The sequence below is a fragment of the Neolamprologus multifasciatus genome, chromosome 10 (genome assembly GCF_963576455.1).
Source record: "Neolamprologus multifasciatus chromosome 10, fNeoMul1.2, whole genome shotgun sequence".
NCBI classification, from domain to species: Eukaryota; Metazoa; Chordata; class Actinopteri; order Cichliformes; family Cichlidae; genus Neolamprologus; species Neolamprologus multifasciatus.
The window spans coordinates 840,401-863,954 of NC_140448.1; the positions used below are offsets into that span (position 1 = coordinate 840,401).

The 23,554-nt window shown below is 40.1% G+C and overlaps 2 protein-coding genes and 1 long non-coding RNA gene across 5 annotated transcripts in view; 2 read left to right on the forward strand and 1 right to left on the reverse strand.

Moving 5' to 3' along the window:
* The window catches only part of ntm (neurotrimin), a 384,314-nt gene that overhangs the window by 42,706 nt on the left and 318,054 nt on the right, over positions 1-23,554 (forward strand). The window lies entirely within an intron of this gene.
* LOC146509293 (uncharacterized) lies at positions 1,999-4,998 on the reverse strand. Its single transcript, XR_014876341.1, has 2 exons — positions 4,894-4,998; positions 1,999-4,414 (listed from the first exon to the last, which is right to left on the reverse strand). It is a non-coding gene; the product is annotated as an uncharacterized LOC146509293 (long non-coding RNA).
* LOC146509294 (uncharacterized) lies at positions 8,346-22,335 on the forward strand. Its single transcript, XM_085173866.1, has 3 exons — positions 8,346-12,834; positions 13,065-14,774; positions 15,096-22,335. The coding sequence occupies exons 1-2, from the start codon at positions 12,281-12,283 to the stop codon at positions 13,438-13,440; spliced, it is 930 nt and encodes a 309-aa protein (XP_085029992.1). The 5' UTR covers positions 8,346-12,280; the 3' UTR covers positions 13,441-14,774; positions 15,096-22,335.

Here is a 23,554-nt window from a genome sequence, read left to right on the forward strand (position 1 = left end):
TCTTTTACATTTTGGTATGAGGTTAGAAATAACTTCTGTCAACATAAAAGTGAAATGCAAAACTTTCAAGTCATCTATGTGTCACAAACTTTAGTTGAGAAATTGTCAAAGAAAGTCTTAAAAAGTTCAATCTGACAACCAAAATTAAGTTAGACAAAGATTCAACATGCAGCACAGTTTTTGCTTATTTAAAATATTGCATGGCACATCATTTTTACTCCATGTGTGATCACAGTGTCACATTTATTATTAATGTAGGACTGAATATCACCAGATGGATGCTTTGAAATCGGGTGATTCTAGGATCAGAGCTTTGGGGTGCTGAGCACACAGAGAGCTGACCAGCCAGGCAAGATAAGCTTTACTCGTCACGATGAGACTTCTTCCCTGTCTCTGTCAGTCCCTGCATTCCTAAACGTCTCCAGTTGTCCCGAGTTCTTTCTGACTGTCTCCTTGGTACATGTAAACCCCTGTTCCTCCCTGTCCTCGTTGTCTGTTGTCTTCGTTTCCGTTATCAGTCATCTTAATTTTACCATCTCTGTGCAAGTCTGCAAATTTCTTTATTAAATCATAAGATTCTTAAATTCATCCTCGTCACAAAACATGACATCACTGTTTTGTACATTTTAACACAATTTAATCCCCACATTTTTTGAAAAGTCTGTAACAAAACCATCAAATCTGATAAAGGTTATTTAAATGCTGCAAAAGAAGAATGGATGGAATAAAAAAATACATTTCCTAACCTAAATTGCTGGGGGAGAATAATGAATGATGCTCATAGTGAGTAAAAAGTAAACTGAATGCATTTATTGGAAAGAGATTCACTTTTAATGTGTATGTATAATAGAATACAGATACATAAAAAATATACTCCAAAAACAGAAGAGTCCTTGAAATGTAGAAATGTACAAAATATTAATAACAAAATTGTAAAAATGGAGGGGACTTTGCCTATGGTACAATGTATACAATGTATGAAAAAATCTTTACTGCATATACTAATTGTACTAATTTACTAATACTAATTTTGTGTTGCAAGATTTATGAGTTTCATGCTTTCATAGTGGTACTTGGGAGAGCTTGACATTTTCTCAGGTGGTACACACTGTAAAATGTTTGACAAACACTGATAAGCTGCTGTACAGAATCTTTGAAACCAGCTAGCTTAAAACATTTTTAGAATATAAACAGAGCACTCTGCTTCTCTTTACAGCTCCTCACTCCACCAAGGCACTGTTTGGCATTTTCTGATTTTTCTGCGCAAATGTGGTGCATGTACTGCAGCAGACATACAGACAACTAGATGGTCCTAAAGTTATCCTACCTATTACTGGCTGAGGTTTAAATAGAGTTGTGGCTCAACCACATTAAAATATATCATAAATTTTAATCTCCCCAATCAATGATAATGTTATGTTGGAATGTTGTTAAAGGGGTTCAAAAAATGTTTCAACCCAGTTTGTTTTGCAGATTCTGTATAGCAGCTTTACTATAGGGAGAACACAACTTCCAGATTGTGCGAGTAAAATTAGTTTTATTTTTCTTTGTCAGTTTAACAGTTTCTGTTTTGCCTGTCACTATTCCCTGTCTGTTTTCTTACCTGGTTCTTCCTGACCTTGTACTTTCTCCTCACGTTCCCCTCTTTCCCCCCTCCCTCTTTGGACTCAATCAATTTGGACACATTCATACACAAATAGATTGTATTCAATTAGGTGAAAAAATTACATTAATATAAAAAAATACTATTAAGATCACTAATGAAAAAGTACTCTCTCAGTGTACTTTCAACCAAAATCATCACTGCTATCTAATCACATAATGATGTTTAGCCAGGAACTCTTGACATCACATATTGACATGCTAGTCAAAGTCCTTTCTGTGGCTGTGTTTTAATTAAATTATTTTTTTATTTATTGGGCACAAAAGAGTGTTAAAAGCAAAAGTGTGTGAAAGTTATTACTATTCATATAAGACATGAATTAAAATAAAATTGAGTCTCAGCTGTCACAGATATATTCCTTTCAGTACATTTCTTCTTCTCATTATCCAGTTTTGATGTTTAATTTGATGATGTACACTAGCCACACATTCTTCTGCATTCTTAGATTAATAATAATAATAAAAAAAATAATAATAATACAGTTTATTTGAAAGCGCCTTTCAGAACACTCAAGGACACTGTACACAGTAGAATAAAAAAGCAACATAAAAGCAAGTAGATTCACAGGTACAGGGAAACAAAAGATGACCCTTTTATTAAGGATGTTTAAAAAGCTCAGAAAAATCCACAATAAAAGGCAATAGAAAAAAAACAGGCAACTCACAAAGAGAAACAGACGATCTTACAAAGAACACAGGAGAGACAGGGCTTAGATGCCGGGGACTAGGAATAGGGCTGAGGTAGACTACATGATGGAAATGAAAATTTTGTCCTCCAAATTATACCTGTTGCCTGAAAGTCATTAAGACACAATCTTGACACAAAAATTTGTGGACGGATACATGTGGGAGAAAATCACCAGACACACCGACAATACTGTTTCTAACTCCTCAGTGGATAAAGCAGAATCTGATGGGTCTATATTGGTCAGATTGTGCTCTTAAGGGCTGGCAAGAAAGACCCACAACTGAAACAGAAAAGAGTCTACGTTGAGACACAAAAGTGACTCAGTTGTGGAAAAAACAAACAAACAGAAAACAAGCAGCCTGACAACCCAGGAGACCCCCCCCCCCCCACCCACACACACAACTCATAGCAGAAAATGAATGAACACAAAACAGAATCTAAAAACTCAGAATGTGGAAATGATCATAGAAACAAAGTAGAAGTCAGCCTGCACTAACTAAAGCACTAGAATAATGTTAAAAACCAAACTAAGAACTGTCAATAACAAATAGATACCCCCCCCCCCCGCCCCCCAATGTGTATGTGTATAAAAAAGTCTCCGTATACATGAGATGTTATACAGAGATGTTCCGATCAATCATCACGATTTCGTGTACACGTACATTACATGTATAGTACATGTTCCTAATTCAACCTCTTGGACCTAATACTGATGTTCTGTAGCTTAGCCCTATCTATGTTTTGGAACATGTTGTAGGTTAGCTTTGATTTTTTGTCAAGGACACCTCAGCCCCATCAAAAAATGGAGACTGACAGTAAAGGGTAATGAACTTGCCTTGAGTAACATAACAGATTAAATTACAGGGTGTTTGCATTAAGTCACTTGAGTACCCTAACACCTACAATCTGGGGAAATCTCTGGAAAACATTGCTGGTAATGATCAAATGAATGAAGTGGCAGATTCTGACTAAATATACTTCTTCACTGGCTAAAGGCAGCATCTTATCAAAATGCCTCAGAACAATAATAGTAAAATAGTAATATGGTAATATATAATAATATACTATATAATAATAATATAATTTTGGACTACTGTCCTTTTGTTTGTATATAAATTTAGTAGTTCTTGCAATGTGGGATCTTATATCATAGCGTGACAGTGTAACACTTAGTTGACATTTGTTCATCCAATTCCAGCTGCCAACCATTTTCTTCCAATACACCTACAGTATATGTATACACCTACAGTATACACCTAAATGCACACTTCATAAAGAAGAGCTAAGATGGAAAGAGAATGTTTCTTTTCTGCTATTAAGGCACACAGGATAAAAGAACATTTTCCCTCCTTTTCACCCTCCTCAACTCTCCCACTCATTCCATATTATGCTCAGAGCAGGGACGCGGGATGACTCTGAGATTGGCCATGGATTTAAGTGCAGAATACAGATAAGCTGCAGGGAGAACTGGTGCCCAGACTCTTTAGCATACCTAATTGACCTCTAGCTTGAAAAACAAAAACAAAAAAAAAAAAACCAACAAACCTTGTGCTGTGACTAATGTAACCAGTATGTAACAAAATATATAAACAATGGGCAAATCAGAAGACTTCAGGAACGACAGGAGCCCAGAGGATGGGTAACCACAATGAAAACACAACTGCAAATGATGAAGCAATGGTTCAACTGTATTTGAAAGTTGTGCACTGTATTGCATTTACAATAACAACCAAAATTGTGTGTGCGCGCACAGATACCCAAAATAAAAAAAAGAAAAGAATGTTAGACCCGGGTCTTTTAAAAATGTCAATAGGATCCAGATCAGGCCTGTTTGGTGATCTGGTGAGTTATTGGTGTGAGTTCAGTCCACGATCGATGTATGGTTTGCACTGTTTTGTCCTACCACAGTTCACGCAACCAGACTTCAAGATTCAATTCCAAATGGGCTGTGGCTCGCCATCCATTGCAATGGAAAATTATTCCTCTTCTGTGGATTTCCACAAAGTCTGTAATCCAAAGTTCTCCGGGAGTCTCGGCTCCTTTCTCCAACTCAAAAAACCTGACCTAAGAGTGAGGTCAGAATTACTTCAAATGAACACTGTTCACACTTAACTAACAACACTTCTGTTTAAAGTATAAAGTATGAACAAAATGTGTTTCAATTTCTAATGTTGTACAACTAATCAAATTCTAAGCGTTTTCATTACATGGCAATGTAGCTATCACCAATCATTAAAGCAATTCACACTGCTCATTAAAAGTAGCAAACTCAATATACTCTGCTCACTGTCAAGTAACAACAGTGATGAATAAAAGTAACACAATAAAACATTTCAGTACAACAGATAGACATACTGTTTTTTTTCCTTAACCTAACAACAGCTAATAAGTTCTCAACTAACACTTAACAACGGGAGTGTGCGTTTAGCTAATACCCGCTAGCTACTTGCAAAGTACCGTCACCATTAGCGTTTGTTTTTTAAAGCAAACAACGTTAACATTTCAGGATGCCGATCAGTGGCTATAACAGTTTGGTTACTCACCAGTGCAAAGCACTTCGTACTCATAAAATTAGCTTCGGCTATCCAAATCTGGCGGCTAATCAAGCGGATACCAACAGCTTCGCTGTTTCAACAGCTACCACGTTTTCCCCACAGGTACAGCTATGGCGCGTGTGGTCTAAGCAGCCTTAGCAGCGCAACCAAACATGAAAACACAAGGCGGGACAAACAATCCCATTGGTTGGACTGCATTTGTATCCAGGTCAAAGAATAACCTTTGAGAAACAAAAATAAATAAATAACACAAATAATGCAATTCCATACAAAATAATTTGGATTTTTTCTTTAGAGTCTCTCTCCAATCATAAGTGTTTTTAACTGAACAGAATAAAACACCTTTAATAATAATTACAATAAACAGTCTCTAATTGCATCTGTTTGCCACTGGGCTACACTAACTCTACCACTTGCCCCTTGGAACCTGCATTCGGCCCAAAATTTTCTGACTCAGTGCTTAGCCATTTTTGGTGAGAACTAAACCATCAGTATAGTAACTCACTCTACATGGGAAGACTGAAATACATACACACAGAGGATAATGAGGGGATAGGCCACAGGTGGGAACGAGTACGACACTAAGCACAAACTAAAGAGACAGGGAAAACAAAAGTGAACATAACGCACATATTACAGGGGACTATGAAAATAAAAAAGGAAAAAACTAAAACTGAGCCCAGGATCCATGGACTTGACAGAAAGGAACAGTGCAGAAAGGTAAACAAACACAGGGATGAGACTGAGCCAGACACAGAAACACAAAGGAAGCAGGAAACACCAGGGATTAGTGAACCAGGCTGAAACCAACAAGACAGTATGAAACCACAACACAAAAAACTCCTGTGTTTAGTCTCTGTATGATTCCAAATGAACTCTAGAGTAGTTCGTTTAATGGTGTGAATCTGAACCACCTACCAGTTGCATTACAAGTTTGAGTTAAAAAAAAAAAAACATAGCCATGTGGGAAGATAATATAGATGTGCAAATGTGAAATGACTGTAAATTCTCTTTGTTCCACAATAGCCCAGGACGAAGCACCATCTTCCTGTATTTTCTTTGATAGAAAGAAAGCAGACTGAACATTCTGTTGTGGTTTGTAATACCGCATTTTGGTTCACTTGGAGTTCACTTGGATAGTCACCTTCTTTTAAGGCCTTTATGCAGTACTTGCTTTCAACTTCCTAAGTGAATCGAACAAAGAGAATCTGCTTTTGGCCAACATGTATATTTTGCGTACATAAGCACTATAATACAGCTCTGGTCACAAATTAGATGTTTTAGAATACGGACTATTCCCTTTGCCACTGTATCTGTGTTTGTGTGTGTGCATCTGTATTGTGGAAAATGTTAATACTGTCAGGTCATACTCTTTACTCCAAAGGTGGACCCTGTCAAAACGGATTCCATTATAATCAACTTGTGCAATAATTGCACACCCTTAATATTACATGCTCTTTAGAGAAAACTGCATTTAATATGATAAGAAGGGCACCTCAGTGTCAAACATTAATTTTGTGCAATATACTGGGATATTTATAATGAAAATTATTTGTATTTATTGGAGCTCTTTTGTTATATTTTGTAACTTTGTAATATATGGTATTATTTAATTTAGTTTAGTTAGTTTTCACCGTCTTGGAGCAACTGTGACATCATTTCCTCTGCGATTAATTAAGCATTCTGATTCTGAAGCTGATTGTGAAGATAAAAGATGACTTTGCACAGAGCAGACATGCAGAAAATAATAATGGCAATGATCAAACAGCTCTAAACATATTTCCCCCAAATCAAGATAAAGTAATGGATATACGTATATTCAGTTTGGCTGTAACTTGATTCAGTGGTAAACTGAGTGAGTCAGTCAGTCTTTTTAAGAAACACTGCAAGGCTGGGAAAATTCTTGCTGTCAGTACACCTTACCTTGTCCTGTCCTTCACTTTAATGTCCTCTTGGGGGATAATCTCAAGCCCTGATTGCCACAGTGTTCAGTGCTGATTGCAAACACATTTGTGCTGCTGCTAAAAAGTGAAGCAAATGTCTTAAACCTGCATTAGTTAAAAAAAGAAAAAAGAAAAAAAATAACCTGTGGTTTCTAATGGACTTCTGGCCATATAGAAGTCTATGTCAAAACAGTCCTTGAACTTATTTCATATGAAATAAAACATTGAATAGGAATAAATTGAACAGGTCACAGGATATGTCCTTCAATGAACATATTAAACAAATATGTAGGACTGCTTTCTTCTATTTGCACAATATCTCCAAAACTAGAAACATTCTGTCTCAGAGTGACACTGAAAAATGAGTTCATGAGTTTATTACTTCTATGCTGGACTACTATTCATTATTATCAGGATGTCCTAAGAACTCCCTTAAAAAAGCCTTCAAAATGCTGCAGCAAGAGTACTGACGGGGACTAGAAAGAGAGAGCATATTTCTCCTATATTGCTTCCCTTCATTGGCTCCCTGTTGAATCCAGGATCAAATTTAAAATCCTGCTCCTCACATACAAGTTCTTGAGTAATTTAGGCACTGTCTTTTCTCAATGACTATGTAGTACCATATCATCCCATTAGAGCACCTCGCTCTCGCACTGCAGGCTTACTTGTTGTTCCTAGAGTATTTAAAAGTAGAATGGGAGGCAGAGCCTTCAGTTTTCAGGCCCCTCTTCTGTGGAACCAGCTTCTAGTTTGGATTCAAGATATAGACACCCTCTCTAATTTTAAGATTAGGCTTAAACCTTTCTTTTTGATAAAGCATAGGGTTGGTTCAGGTGACCATGAATCGTCCCTTAGTAATTGATAATTATAGACCATTTTCTAATGTTTTTTTTTTCAGCAAAATATTTGAAAGAAAAAATGTTTAGCTCTTACTGAAATCATTAATGATCAACACTGATTAATAGAGTGTTTCAGTCTTAGTCCTGCCTGATCTCACTGTTGCCTTTGACACTGTTGATCATGAAACTCAGTCATAGAATCAGTTGTCGCTGTTTCTTCAAGATGCTTTTGGTGGGCCGCGTTCATCACTTTGAAAGGAGCAGTGTTGTGAATAATTTGAGAAACTGTATTAGAAAAGTACTCCTTTTGGACTATGTATGTAGTGTATGTAGTGACGTAGTCAGTAGAGGGTGTGGGCAAGCCTGATCCCACATGGTCCCACAACCAGTGAGAGACTGGGTCATTTGGGAATTCAAGCTGTGGATTTTAGAGGAGCTGAGGACCGGGATGTGCTTTACCTGTCATGCATCATATCAAGCAGTCAAGATCTTTCTTGTTTTATCCAGTGTAACACAGTTAACCTAACTAAATGTGCTTCAAGTTGTCTCCAAAAGTTCCCCGAAAGTCTTGTCCTAGTGCTGCTAAGGTGATCTTATGGAGCTTCTTGCAGCCTGTGATTTCTTGACATTGTAAACCTATTTCAGTTTATATGTTTTATCTTTTGTGTTATGCACATTGAATTTAAGTATAATGAAATGTGCTAATACTCTATTAAAAAAAAAATCCATTGCCTTTCTAATTTCAGATTTTCACAGGTCATACTTTCTGTCCTAAAAATGCTTTTTAACAATCTGGGACCTTTAAGGCATTCTGCATGTGGATAGCAATGTTGCATTAACTTGTAATTATTGATACTTTCTGTGCCACCAAATGTGAACGTTGTAAAATCTACACCTCCAGTTACAAATGGCAGGCTGATAGCCTTCACTAGTGAATAAGAAAACTTAAACCCCAAGGGACATGGCTGAGGAAGTAAAAAGAAATCACAAAAGGGAACTAACAAAAAAACACCCCAACTACAAATAAAAGCAAACCATGAAAAAACAAAACTCAGAAAAACAAATGAACAAATGATCACCAAGTGAAAGCTATAAAGGTAGAACATAAACTATAAAGAAAGATCATAGTTCTAAAATCAAAAACGAAACATGAACTAACAACTCAAAAAGACTGGGTTAAAGAACTTGAAGAATGACAATAATCCTACGGAGTTACATTTAGTAACATGTATAATACATTAAGACACAATTTGCCAGTCTTTCTTTAAACCGGCGTTTGTATCCTGCAGAAAGTTAATAGGTTTATGAGTCACATATATTTATACAAACACAGAAATGTAGTACAGCCTCATTTGGTTATTATTATAAAGCTGTGTTGCAGTTTTCCTAACTCTCCGCAATCTTGAGTTTTCTTTCTCATACCTTCTTCTGCTTTTCATTTGTGATAACCTAATGCATGAGTGTGAAGGAACCGCTGCAGGCTGCCTACTGATAACCCTGTCAAACAACCTGGCACTCCCAATTGTCAGCTCTCCCAGGAGGTCTGCTCATCTGCTAATGGAAACCAACTCCGGAGGTGTGTCAAAACACCCATTATCTTCATACAGAACACACTGGCCCCAAACAGAAACCTTTTAAAATCACAGCTTGAGTGGATTCAGGTTGCTACAGTAAAAAAAAAGAAAAAAAAAGTTTGTTTTTTTTTATGCAACAGAAAATGGAATGAACTTGCAACATATTCTTTCTGTAGTGCTATGTGATAAAATGAAAAAAACTACATACAACTACATAAAACTACATAAAAGAACAGAGTATAAATGAATGTGAAAGTCAATATGTATATCATTTTCGTGCTTTAACTACAAGTCCTTTATCAGTTTTTGGACTTGGATCTTTAGGGGTACAAGAAGCTTCTTAGCTTTACAGTGATGTTGCAATGATATGATAGATTCATTTAAATGATTCTTTAATCACAAGCTGCAGATTTACCTAAATGAAAACTATAAAACACATTTAATTAATGAATAATATTGAAATGTCTTTGTCAGGCTTCAGTGGTAGTCAGCACCAAGAAGCAGATTTCAAAGCTTAGCCAGTTCAATGGTACCATCACCTTGGCTTTCTCATCACGACTAATTGCTGCATATCTCGGTTCATTTCCATTGAGCCATGTGAATTAAAATACAACCTTGTAATACATCAGTTGATCTACGTAGTTTTCAGGTGTCTTGTGAATCCTGTACACTTCACCCACTCATACTTTTGATCTGCCCACCATGTTCAGGGAAGTTTAATTCACCCTAGAAAATATCCTTGAAAGTAAAATTCATAGCACTAATAATGTTACTAAAGTGTGACAAGAATGAAGTGGTCTTTAATATCTCTTAACACAAGCCTGAGTATACATTAACAGGGCTGCTTTCAATTACTTAAGGCACCAGTAATAGTGATTAATAAGTGCACGTAAACAAGAGTTTTAGATGTTTAGTATATTCTTTGGATATTACAGCAAATGATCACTTGAATAAAATAAGATGCTGATCAGCACTTTAAATTTTTACCACTCGTGTTTTGTCTCTTCTGTAACTTATCGTGCTTGCTATTCAAGGTGCATCATGTAGTCCCACCAAGCTAAAGTGGACTTCATGTTCTCTGCTGTGCCAGTAAGGCTTAGTGCTTCTTTACTTTCATCTGTCTCTTTTTTACTTGCAACTGTTCGAGTCAAATTGTTAAATGTTGCCATTATTGTACTTAAATTTGTAAGTCTTGGTTCAAACTATATGATCAAAGACATTCTCCTGTTTCTATTGCCCTCCCCAGCCTGTTTAATGGTGGGGGAGGCTGTAGTGTTTTATTATAGGCACGTCCTATGTGAAGGTTCTGTTTTCTTGTTTAGTAAACTTCCTGCCTTAAGACCCTTTTGGTGAGCAGGAAGTCACACAAACACACTCACGTGCACATGCATACACACACGCACATACATACACACACACACACACACATACCCAGTGCCCCAGTGCCTTATCTTTTATAACCGTGGGGGGGGGGGGGGGGGGGGGAGGCTGCAGGGGAAGCTGGTTCTTCGAAGTGGTCTGTTACCGAGAGCAGAAGGGCTGCTCTGAGATCCTTCCCTTGCTAGCATGTGAAAAACCAGTTGAGCTGTTCGTCTTGCTTCGTTAATGGGAATAAGTCTCTAAACCAGCAGGGCCTGTGGAAGCGCAGACCCAACAGCAACTTTCTCAAATGAGCCTTTGTTCATTTTGATTATTTGATTTGATAACTTGACTCAAAAGTTCTCAATTCCATTGAAGACTTATACCCCTTTTTAAGTCTGGATTTTGGCACTACACCACACCTGTTTAATAACTGTTATTCAATAGGTACACATGATACCAAGGCAGCTGGAAGATAAATAATTTAAAAGTTGAATTTTTCCACTAGGGGTGCTTTTAGATACCTAAGGCATGACAAGGAAATGAGAAATTAAGTAGGATGATAGAACAAGATGATGTGTATGCACTGCAGCATGTCTGGGTTTTTGCTTTTGTGTCTGACAGGGATCCGAGTGAGATGTACAAGGGAAACTGAAATGTTGCTATTCAACATTTTGACTCCAGAAAGAGAACAGGCCACGTGATCATTTTGTTTTTGGGATCTTAGTTATTGTACTTTTTACTTCACACAGGCACTCACAACTCGTTGATATAATTGCACAGTTTCACTCATGGTTTTAGATGTCTTACGTCAGTGGCATTAAAACTTTAAAAAACTTTTTATGAAATTGCTTTGGATGAAAGCCATAATAGCTGCATAATACCACAGTGTACAACTTTGGATTGACTGAGAAAGACTGCCAACAACAGACTCACTCAGCCATGAAATTATCAACATCTGTGAGCCAAATACATTTGCACTGCTTTTCATTAAATTGGCTTAAATATTTCTTTTAATAATAATAATAATGGATTGCATTTATATAGCGCTTTTTGGGACCCCTCAAAGCGCTTTACAATTCCACTATTCATTCACTCTCACATTCATACACTGAATGCTTTGTCTCTTGTTCTATTAAATCTGAACAAGCCCCTAAAAAAGTCAGTGATAATTTGATTAGGTTAGAAAAGAATCACTCTGAGGCTAACAAAGATTTGAATGAGTACATGAAGCTATCTGGGTCTATTTCGCCATCTTGCGAAATACACGCAAGATGGTGCCGAGTATGGCAGCATCATTGCGAGCTCCCCCAAGCAACAGCTGGTTTTTGTGTTTAATTTTACTTTTCCTTTATTTTTTCACAAGTAGCACGTCTCTTTGTGTACGACCGACAAACCTTACTGGACATAAGAGATGGACTTTCTCATCACTTTCCAGAGTTCAAGTTTTGCAACATGGACCCTCCGTTTGCTGACCCCCATTCATCTCAACTGAGACGCCTTTGTTCTGGGCCCCTTGAGGCCGCAAACGCTGATGCAGAGGGAGAAGATCTGGCGTTCTGGTTCGACCTGAGACGGCGCACTAACAGACCACCACTACCCAGTTTGGCTAATGTGCAGTCTCTGGAGAACAAGCTGTGCGAGCTTCTGGCAGTGAGAGATGCGGGACTGCTGCGTGATCTGCCTCACAGAAACCTGGCTATCGGACAAGGTACCGGAATTCGCAATACAACTACCGGGGTTCTCTGTGCACCGCGCGGACAGGTCACAGGAGCTTACTGGGAAAAGCAGAGGCGGTGGTGTGTGTTTCATGATCAACAACAGCTGGTGTGATTATGTGAACGTGCACCCGGTCAAATCCTTCTGCTCACCGGACCTGGAGTACCTGATGATTAAGTGCCGGCCATTCTGGCTACCGAGGGAATTTACAGCAGTGATTATTATGGCTGTTTACATTCCCCCACAAGCTGACACTGACCGAGCACTCAGGGAACTGTACAGCATTATCAGCAGTGAGGAAACCGCACACCCAGAGGCGTCGTTTATCACGACCGGGGACTTTAACAAGGGAAACCTGAAGAAAGTTTCACCAAAACTCAACCAACACATCCATTTCAACACTCGTGGAGACCGGCTACTTGACCATTGCTACACCTCCTTCTGGGATGCGTACAAAGCCCTCCCCCGTGCCCCATTCGGCCAATCAGATGAGCTGTGATCTGATTGGCCGAATGGGGCACGGGGGAGGGCTTTGTACGCATCCCAGAAGGAGGTGTAGCACACGCCTCTGGGTGTGCGGTTTCCTCACTGCTGATAATGCTGTACAGTTCCCTGAGTGCTCGGTCAGTGTCAGCTTGTGGGGGAATGTAAACAGCCATAATAATCACTGCTGTAAATTTCCTCGGTAGCCAGAATGGCCGGCACTTAATCATCAGGTACTCCAGGTCCGGTCTGCTCCTTCCGGCCTACAGGCAAAAGCTGAAACAGGAAGCTCCAACCCTGAGGGCGGTGCACCGTTGGTCGGACCAATTGGAGTCCACGCTGCAGGACTGTTTAGATCACGTGGACTGGGAAATGTTTCACCTGGCTGCTAATGACATCAATGAGTACACAGACTCAGTCTATGGATTTATCAGAAAATGTGTGGAAGATGTCGTCCCATCCAGAACAGTTAAATCCTTCCCAAATGAAAAACCGTGGATTAACAGATGTTCGCACGGCACTGTCGGCACGGAGCACCGCTTTTGCCTCCGCGAACACATCGGACTAAAAACACACACATTACCAACTCTGGAAGACGATCAAAGCAGCCAAATGTGAGTACAGGGACAGGGTGGAACAACAGTTTGACAACCCTTGGAGTATGTGGCAGGGACTAAACACAATCACAGACTTTAGAGGGAAAACCAGCACACCGCAGACCACGGCCTCTCCGTGTGAGGATCTAAACGTATTCTACGCTAGATTCGACATGAGACCGGACAGTGTGCGCACCACAGATGACATCAGTGCGCACACTGTGTCTGAGGAGGATGTGCACCATTAAAAAAGGCATCAGAGCAGCAAAACTGGACTATTCAAACAAGCTATCAGATCACCTCTCTGATAACAACTCCAGGAAAGTATGGGAGGGCCTGAAACACATCACATATTACAAAGCCAATAGGACAAATATAGATAATATGGACATCTCGTTAGCGGAGAAACGTAACCACTTTTTTGCCCACTTCGAGAAAACTGCAGTCACCCCCACCATGCACACCACCCTGCCCACAACGTCCTCTGAGCACAGCCCCCACACATTTAGCCTCCAACAACATCAGGTCCGTAATGTGTTCAGAGCAGTAAATCAGAGGAAAGCTGCTGGCCCTGACAGAATACCTGGTAGAGTGCTCAAAGCCTGTGCCGACCAGCTGGCTCCTGTGTTCACCAGACTATTCATCCTCTCCCTGACACATGCCTCTGTCCCTCACTGCCTGAAATCATCAACAATAGTCCCAGTCCCCAAGTCCACCACCATCAGTAGCCTCAGTGACTACAGACCCATTGCACTGACTCCAGTGGTTGCAAAGTGCTTTGAGAAGCTGGTCCTAAAACACATAAATGACTGCCTCCCACCCAGCTTCGACCCCCACCAGTTTGCCTACAAGGCAAATAGGTCCACAGAGGATGCAATTTCCACTGCTCTCCACTCCGCTCTGCTGGCTGGAGTGTTTGCACACATCTTCAACCTTTCCCTCTGTCTGTCTGTAGTCCCAGCCTGCTTCAAAATGGCCACCATCGTCCCTATACCCAAATCCTCCACCATCTCCTCATTGAACAACTGACAACATGTAGCCCTGACCCCCATCAGGAGCAAATGCTTTGAGAAGCTGGTCAGGGACTTCATCGGCTCTGCACTACCCGATTCACTGGACCCTCTACAATTCGCATACCGCCACAACAGGTCCACTGATGATGCCATAGCCCTGACACTACATACTGCCCTCTCGCACCTGGAGAAGAGAGACACGTATGTGAGAATGTTGTTTGTAGATTACAGCTCAGCATTCAATACCATCGTTCCCTTGAAGCTGGACAGAAAACTGCAGGATCTAGGACTGAGCAGCTCCCTCTGCAGCTGGATCCTTAACTTCCTGTTTGACAGATGCCAAGTGGGGTGGCTGTAGCTCAGGTGGTAGAGCAGGTCATCCACTGATCAGAAGGTTGGTGGTTCGATCCCTGGCTTCCCCAGTCTGCATGCCAAATATCCTTGGGCAAGATACTAACCCCAAATTGCTCTCCGATGCATCCATCGGAGTGTGAATGTGTGTGTGAATGTTACGTAGATAGCACTTAGAAAAATGTGCTTGTGCGAATGGGTGTGAATGGGTGAATGTACAAGTTGTGTGCAGCGCTTTGAGTGCTCAGAAAGAGTAGAAAAGCGCTATATAAGAACCAGTCCATTTACCATTTACCATTTACCAAGTGGTCAGGCTGGGCAGCATCACCTCATCCCCCGTCACAATGAACACTGGTGCTCCACAGGGGTGTGTACTGAGCCCTCTCCTGTACTCACTCTACACCTATGACTGCACGGCCACTAGCAACTCCAACATCATTGTGAAGTTTGCGGATGACACTACAGTGGTGGGTCTTATCACCAAAGGTGATGAGATGGCCTACAGGGTCAGTGCCCTGACCCACTGGTGTCAAGACAACCATCTTAACCTCAACGTCGCAAAGACAAAGGAGTTGATAGTGCACTTCCGGAGGTGCTGAGAAGTACACACCCCCATCACCATCAACGGTGCTGCTGTGGAGAGAGTGAGCAGCTTCCGGTTCCTTGGTGTACATCTGGCTGAGGATCTTACGTGGTCAGGACACATAAACAAAACAGTGAAGAAGGTGCAGCAGCGCCTCTTCTTTCTCAGGAGACTGAAAAGATTCGGCATGAGCCCCCGCATCCTTAGGACCTTCTATCGCTGTGCCATTGAGAGCATCCTCACTGGATGCATCACCACCTGGTACGGCAACAGGACCGCTTACAACCGCAAAGCTCTCCAGAGAGTAGTGCGGTGCTCTGAACGGATAATTGGAGGTGAGCTTCCTTCCCTCCAGGACATCTACAGGAAACAGTGCCTGAGGAAAGCAGAGAGGATCATCAAGGACCCAAGTCACCCCAGCCATAAACTGTTCAGACTGTTTCCATCAGGAAGGAGGTTTTCCAGTATCCAGTCCCGTACCAGCAGACTGAGAGACAGCTTTTTCCATCAGGCCATCAGACTGCTGAACACTTAATAGACACCTCACCTTCACTTACCAGAACTTCAACATTATGCACTCCATACTGTATACAAATGCCACTTGTTTTGCACAATATCCAACTGCCAACCTCTGTATATTTTGTTTTATTGTTTATTCTATTTAATTAAAAAAATAAATAAATAAATATATATATATATATATATATATATATATATATATATATATATATATACACACACACGTAGATATACATATTTAGTATACACATCCAGTAATGCGCATACACTCTTATATTGTACATATATTTATTCATATAATTCTCAGATTTAGCCATTGTTATATTTTGCTTGTTCTTATGTTATTGTATTTTTACACACCTCTGTTGCTTGTGAAGCTTGCACACAAGAATTTCACTCTCATGTACTGTACCAGTGTACCTGCACATGTGATGTGACAATAAAAGTGATTTGATTTGATTTGGAATTTTCCATGACGAGTTATAATGACAATGACAATTTTTTCTGTATTGTGGATGGATTATCTCAGTTTTTCTCCTGACTGAAGTATGGTCCATTTACAGCATCTTTTTCCTGCATTTGTCTATAACAATTGCAAACTGTCACGATACCAGTCAATCTGACCTGGGTATTGGAGAAAATTCTGATCCAGATGAAAACTAGCATGAGTAGTGGTCAGACGAAAGCAAAAAAGGTATACTGGGGACAAACCGGGCCAAGTCTGCTATGCCTGGTGTTCGGGAAAAATTATCAATATGCTTTTTGTGACATTTTTGTTTGGTGGTGTGCCATGTGATTTTTTTTCTGATGTGAAATATGTGCTGTGGCTCCAAGAGGTTGGGAAACACTGTGCTAATCATAGCTCTGTAGCTAGCCCCAACGGAGCACATCAATATAAACCAGCTAGCCCAACTTCAGTGACCCTACAAATGTCACTGCTGTTTAGTTTTCTCTCTTCATTTATGTTGGAAGTGATAGCAGAGCTGTACGTGTTAATTATTCAGAAATGCCTCAGTCAGAGCATGGTATAGATGAAAACTAGCAAGCTAACTCTCTGCTAACTTCTGTGTTAAACTTCATAATTCCGGTTTCTCATGGATGCCTGGGTGTTAAACTTTATTGTTACACCTGGTAGAGCACCAACACTGATCATTTTATTAAAAATGAATAAATTTAGACTGACAGTGATGCCACAGTGTTTGTTTGACTTTGGGGCCAGAAGCAGAGTTTGGACCTGGAAACGGCTAATGATGTCAGGTTTAATAGACAGATAACTCTAGCTGTCTAAACCATGACCCTTTGCAGTCAAGAAGCCAACAGGGCTGGGCCATATCATACCATTCACGGTAATACCGGTATAATGTTGGGCAACAATAAGAAAATGAAATATCGCGATAGAATATGGGTAAAATGCGCATGCGCAGTGCCTTTGTTTTCATACGCACATGGCAGAAAAAGCATGGCAGCGATGGAGAATGAGAAGGGCGAAAGCGTATCGTTGAATGAAATGATGAACCAGAATTGGTTTGTAAAAATGCTGCAACTTCAGTGGTGTGGAACTGGTTTTCGTTCGTCACATACACAACAAAGCACTATTTTTGGTTAAGCATGTTAGCGGGCCGTCGTTATTACCGTGTTTTTTGGAAAATACGGCACACTTAAAATCAATCCTTTGATTTTTCTGAAAATTGACAGTGCCCCTTATAATCCCATGTGCCTTAATTATGAATTCTGGTTGTATTTACTGACCTCGAAACGATTTTATGTGGTACACGGCGCTCGTGTACCACATAAAGCGCTCATGTGATGGATTGTCGGAGCATTACGGCTATCGTAGGCAGGAGCCTCGCGGAGTGATACATACTGTGCTTCAAAATAATATTACCATATTGTGTGTGTATAACCTCTTTTTTTTTTTTAAGTTTTTGAATAATATACATGATTATGCTGAGGATATGTAGGCCAATTTCCACTAGAAATGCCTTTTGGTTAAACTGTCAGCAAGGATTTGCATTTGCACTGTTAAATTTTTATATAACTTTAATGCACGTAAAAAACAGCTGCTTGTGAAAATACAGCATTGATGTTTTGTTTTTTTGCACTAATAAAGTTGTGGAGTTGTAAAGTATTTTGTCTAGTGTCAATTATATCGTCAGTTATATCGTTATTGCAAATTTTCAAATGTATATCGTGATAAATATTTCTGGTCATATCGCCTTGCTCTAGAAGCCAGTTTGATATGAACTTTGTGATATTATATGCTATTCTGTTCAAGGCAGCCATCAGAAAATGGGTATGTCAAAGTGATTGAAACAATGCTAGTGTTTAACTGGTACTAAGGGGCATAAAATGTGTGAAGAGAACATATCCCCACAAAATTACACTATTACACTACCAGCTGATACAAGGCAAGCTGGATCCATACTTTCATGTTGTTTACACCAAATTCTGACTCTATGATACAGCAACTCATCGAACCATGCAACAGTCTTCCAGCCTTTGCCAGTTTTCTGTTCTTAGCTTACAAGAGTGACACTTGGGATGGTCTGCTGCTGCACAGCTGATTCAAAGTTAAACATTTTGCAGTGCTGGAAGTACACATTAAACATTTTGTACATTCCTGCTCCTTGTATCACTGTGGTATCTGTTATTATGGGGAACGTAATAACAGATACCACGTGAGATCGCTCCCCAAAAAAGTGGATGAACTGGCGGCTCTAACCCGACATCAGAGGAGCTACAGGAAATGCAGCGTGATGTGCTTCACAGAGTTGTGGCTAACCGCGCTAACTCTGGACTCACACATAAACACACATCTGATCCGGGCAGACAGAACAATGGAGAGTGGTAAGAAGAGAAGAGGGGGTTTGGCTGTGTTTGTGAACGATAGATGGTGTAACTCTGGGTATTTATCTATCAAAGAGACGCTATGCTGTAAGGACATTGAGCTGCAAGTGGTTAGCATGAGACCGTACTATTTACCGCGAGAGTTTACACACGTCATTATGATAGCTGTGTATGTCCCGCCCTCTGCTAACGCTGCAGCAGCCTGTGAGGTCCTGCACACTGTAACCAGCAGACTCCAAACACAGCATCCTCAGGCCCTTTTCCTGATCTCTGGGGACTTCAATCACATCTCCCTGTCCTCCACTCTCCTCTCTCCCTCCACTCTTCACCCAGTATGTCACCTGCCACACCAGAGACAATAAAACATTGGACTTATTATATGCTAACACCAAATAGGCATACAACTCATCACCTCTGAGCCCCCCCAGGGGCTCAGATCACAACCTGGTTCATCCCCAGCCTCTGTATAAACCTTTAGTACACAGAGAACCAGTTGTGAAACACACAGTTAGGAAATGGTTGGCAGAGACTGAAGAGGCCCTGAGGAACTGTTTCCATTCTACTGTGTGGGACAACCTCTGCAGCCGTTTGGAGGATGACCTCAACAGCATCACAGACTGCATTACGGATTACATGAACTTCTGTGTGGACAACACTGTACCCATCATAAAGGTACGGTGTTTTTCTAACAGAGTCTTTAGATCTGGAGACAAACAGGAGCTGAGAGCTGTCCAGAAGAAGCTGAAGTGGAAGATAAGGCAAGGGAAGGAAAACTACAGGAGGAAGATGGAAGAGCAGCTGCAACAGGACAACATCAGAGGGGTTTGGAACAGCTTGAAGACAATCTCAGGACAAAAACCAACCCCCCAGGCTTTATTTGTATATGTGTCTTTCTTGCTGCCGTTACACCCAAATTTCCCCTTGTGGTACAAATAAAGGATTATTATTCTTCTATCATTGTATTTGAGTTTCTGTTGCCTTCTTCTCATCTCAAAGCAGTTTAGCCATTCTCTGCTGACCTCTGCCATCAGCAGTACATTTTCACTCTTGAGATGGCTTTGCAGAAAACCACAGTAGATCAGCAGTTTCTGAAATACTCAGACCAGCCTGTTTGCCACCAGCAACCATCCAGAAGGTACTTAAATCAGTTTTCCTCTCTATTCTAATGCTTGGTTTGTAGGACTATCATTAGGACTCATCACCTCAAACCAAAATGCTTGCAAACTTCTGGTCGTCTTAGGTCTTTACATATTCTTTATCAAATATTAAATATCTGCACCATATTCTGGGAATTGTTGTGTTCTCCCGCAGCTCATACACATAGGTTAATTTATTTTAAATTTGCAGACTAATCAGATAAAAGATCTGAAGTTGATTCAAAGTTTTGAACTGAAAACTCTGAACTTGAATTAGCAGCATGGATCATGCTACAATGATCTGTTGGTGGCCAAGCACACCATGTTTCACTGGTCTGGATAGGGTTGTACCATAGGGGAAATTCAAGCTGGTGTTCTGCAAAACCTTGTTGCAGCATTATTTGGAGTGAGCCATCGTACTATTTCCAAATTGATGGCCAAGTACCACAAAACAGTAGAGTAAGGTTTGCAGGAAGATATGGCCAACAGCTCTCTGCACAGACAACCCACAACGAACGACACAGCAGTCTTTAATGTCATAGGGGTCTTAGGAGGCCTGCCTTGATTGCCCTGCACTTTAAGGCCTTTTTTGCACTGGTGTTGGCAGCATGTGCACTGGAATCTGAACATCTAGAGAAGTCTAGAGATGTTCCCATCCATACTGACAGGACCCCACAAGTAGAGATACACAGACATGTTGGCTGAATAAATGACACCTTTGTCAAAAGCATTGGCATTGAAATAACCTATCAACCAAATTTTTATTTCAAACATCTATATTGCAATGAATTTCACAATTGTTGAATTCCTAATTCCATACAACACCATAGCCCCTTGGTACAATGTTTCAAAATGAAGAACAGTGCTCAAGATAAACATAAAATTATTCCAGTAGTGGAATGGATCTCTTGGATTTGACATGAAAACATTTGTAAAAGTCCAAAATTAAAACTTAAAGAGTATGATTTTGGGGGATTTTTTTAGATGCTGGTAGGTTGATGCATGAAAACTCCATAGTTAGGTTACGAAAAATACTCAATGTGTTGGCCTTTCAATGTGTTTACAACGTTACATATGACACTGGAACAGCATTTACCTTTATTTTCTCGATTACCACAATAATGAATCCTGCGACTTGCTAAGTCTGCTTTGAGTGGTGAATTTTAATACATAAAGAAATATCTAAATATTAGGAGTAGGGCTCTATTTAAAAAATAATCTCATTAATTAGAGGCTTTGTAATTAATCTTGATTAATCACTTTTAGTCACACAAGGAAGTTTGTCCCAAAGTGCAAATGTTTTTTTAATTTAAAGGGGTTTTAGTGGGTGACAGAATCAAATAATAGACATGGACATGAATATTGTAAGCTCTTTTAACTTCTGGGGAAAAAGTCATTTAACCTGCATTTCAATTCAAAACAGAGAAACAAAAATATTATCCTTGGCCAAAATTGGGCAGACTTAAAAATAAAGTGCTATTTTAAATAATAATAATACAAAGTAACCTTAGCCAAAACTATTTTGTATATTAGGCTAAAACAGTATGATCAGTGCAAAAAAACAACAAAAAAAACAACAAAAAAACAAACCCATTGGACTCACAATACCTCCATGCTTATTTACTGTCCATCTCTTTCAGCCAGTTACTTAGACAAACTAGCCTGTTCACATTTTCAGAGCTCAAAGCAGCTCTCTTTATTGTTACTATGTGACCTGCAAGTGAGAACAGACTCTCACAAGGGACAGAAGTGGCCTAATCAGATACTTGCGGGCCTGTACAGACAGCTGTGGGTGGGTCCCTGCTCGACTGGACCACCACTGCAGCGGGCAGTCTTTCTCGTTGATGGTGGATTCTGCTCTGTACAAACTCAGGGCCCTGTTACACAGGGCTTCCTCATCTGAATCAGAGTCTGAAGACAATGAAGAGAGGAGGAGGCTCTTTGTGTTTGCTGGCTCCTTTGTGGTGGCATTTTTACACTGTTAATTCAGCAGTGCCTCAAGGTTGATCTGAACCTTTACTCGCTCTCCCCTTGCAAGACACTTTAAATCCTTTAAGTGTGGGTCAAGCACAGTAGCTATCTTGAGCTACTGATTGTTGAGTGTAGCTACATGTTGGGTTAGGTCCTTTGTGAACACAGTCTTAAATTTAACCATGTAGTCTGAGTCATCATCGGAGACCTCCATGGTGTGATGAGGTGGCGGAAAGTAGGTAAAACCATTGAACTTGAGACATATTTCTCAACTTTAAGAAGCTCAGCCACAAATCTGTAGTAGATAGTCCAAGAAAGTAATTATTAATCTACACAATAATTGTCAACTGTAGAGTTTTTTAAAGAAACGGTAACAATAAGTTAAAAAATATTTTTATTTAACTGCAATGCTCAATGACAGTAGCCAGCTTTTGGAGTTTTACTAGCTTTGATGGAGTTAAAATGACTAGCTTGTGCTTTTGTTCATCTAAAACAGCCTCTTGATTCTTTAGAAGACGAGAAAACATATCCAGATCCTCCATATTAGCATGGCTGTCTGTAATACATATAATTTTTCTTGCTTTTCAGTGTCATAAAGCTGTTGAATTTCACTTGGAATAGTCTTTCGGCATGGGAGTTGAAAAGTTGGTTCACCTGACGCTAACTGTAGCACAATTTCTAACCCCCTATCTTCTACCAATGATAGTGAGCTACAGTCCAGAGCAATCCCTTTTGTGAGAGTATTTGTAAGTTTTTCCGATGTTGACTTAATAATTTTGGTCTTGAAACCAGTAATTTCATCAAGTTTGAGCTGCTAGACTGCCGGGACTGCTAGTGCTAACAGCTCCCATAGTTTCTGTGCTCACTGCAACATGTTTTGCATTTAGATGGTACTGTAAGGTTGAAGTGCTTCAGTGGTATGCAAACTCCTTTTTCCACAGTTTGCACAAAATCACACTTTTATCAAGGCTTCTGTTGGGTAGTCTTTTGAAATGAAATTTGCCTCCGATCAGTCTGAGCAATGCACTTTCTTCTGATTCTTTATAGCTCTGATATGTGCATCAAGGTATACCAATTACCTTGATGCATTGGCATTGGAGGTGCCGCCCTAGATTGGTTTAAGTCATACCTCTCTAATAGGTCCTTCTCGGTCAATTTTGGCCCCTATTTCTCCTCTGCTGCACCTGTCTCCTGCGGCGTGCCTCAAGGATCTGCCCTTGGCCCCCTGCTCTTCTCACTGTATATGCTCCCCTTAGGCGCAATCTTTGAGAAGTATAACATCGCACATCATTGTTATGCCGACGACATACAGATGTATTTCAAGTGAACTGATGATCCCTCTATGTCTTTGTACGGCTTTCGCGAGTACATGCGTGAGATCAAAAATTGGCTCGCAGGTAACTCTCTTATTCTAAACGACAGGAAAACAGAAATTATTGTGTTCTACAGTAGAGTCCCCCGTAGCCAACTCTGTGATGCCCTCGGTTCCTTTAACAGTTTCCTCACTGACACTGTTAGTGACCTGGGTGTATTTTTGGATAGCTCTTTTAAGTTCGATAAACAAGTGTCTTCTGTTGTTAAATCTTGTTTCCATCAATTGCGTCTTATTAGCAAGGCCAGACATTATGTTCCACATAGGGACCTTGGAAAGCTTATCCACGCCTTTGTGACATCTAGGTTGGATTATTGCAACTCACTTTACTTCGGTCTTAACTC

Coding starts and splice junctions, on each gene's coding strand:
- LOC146509294 (XM_085173866.1), top strand. CDS start 12,281: ATGCGGGACTGCTGCGTGATCTGCCTCACAGAAACCTGGCTATCGGAC. Junction 12,835..13,064: donor TTCGGCCAATCAGATGAGCT/GTGATCTGATTG, acceptor CAGGTACTCCAG/GTCCGGTCTGCTCCTTCCGG.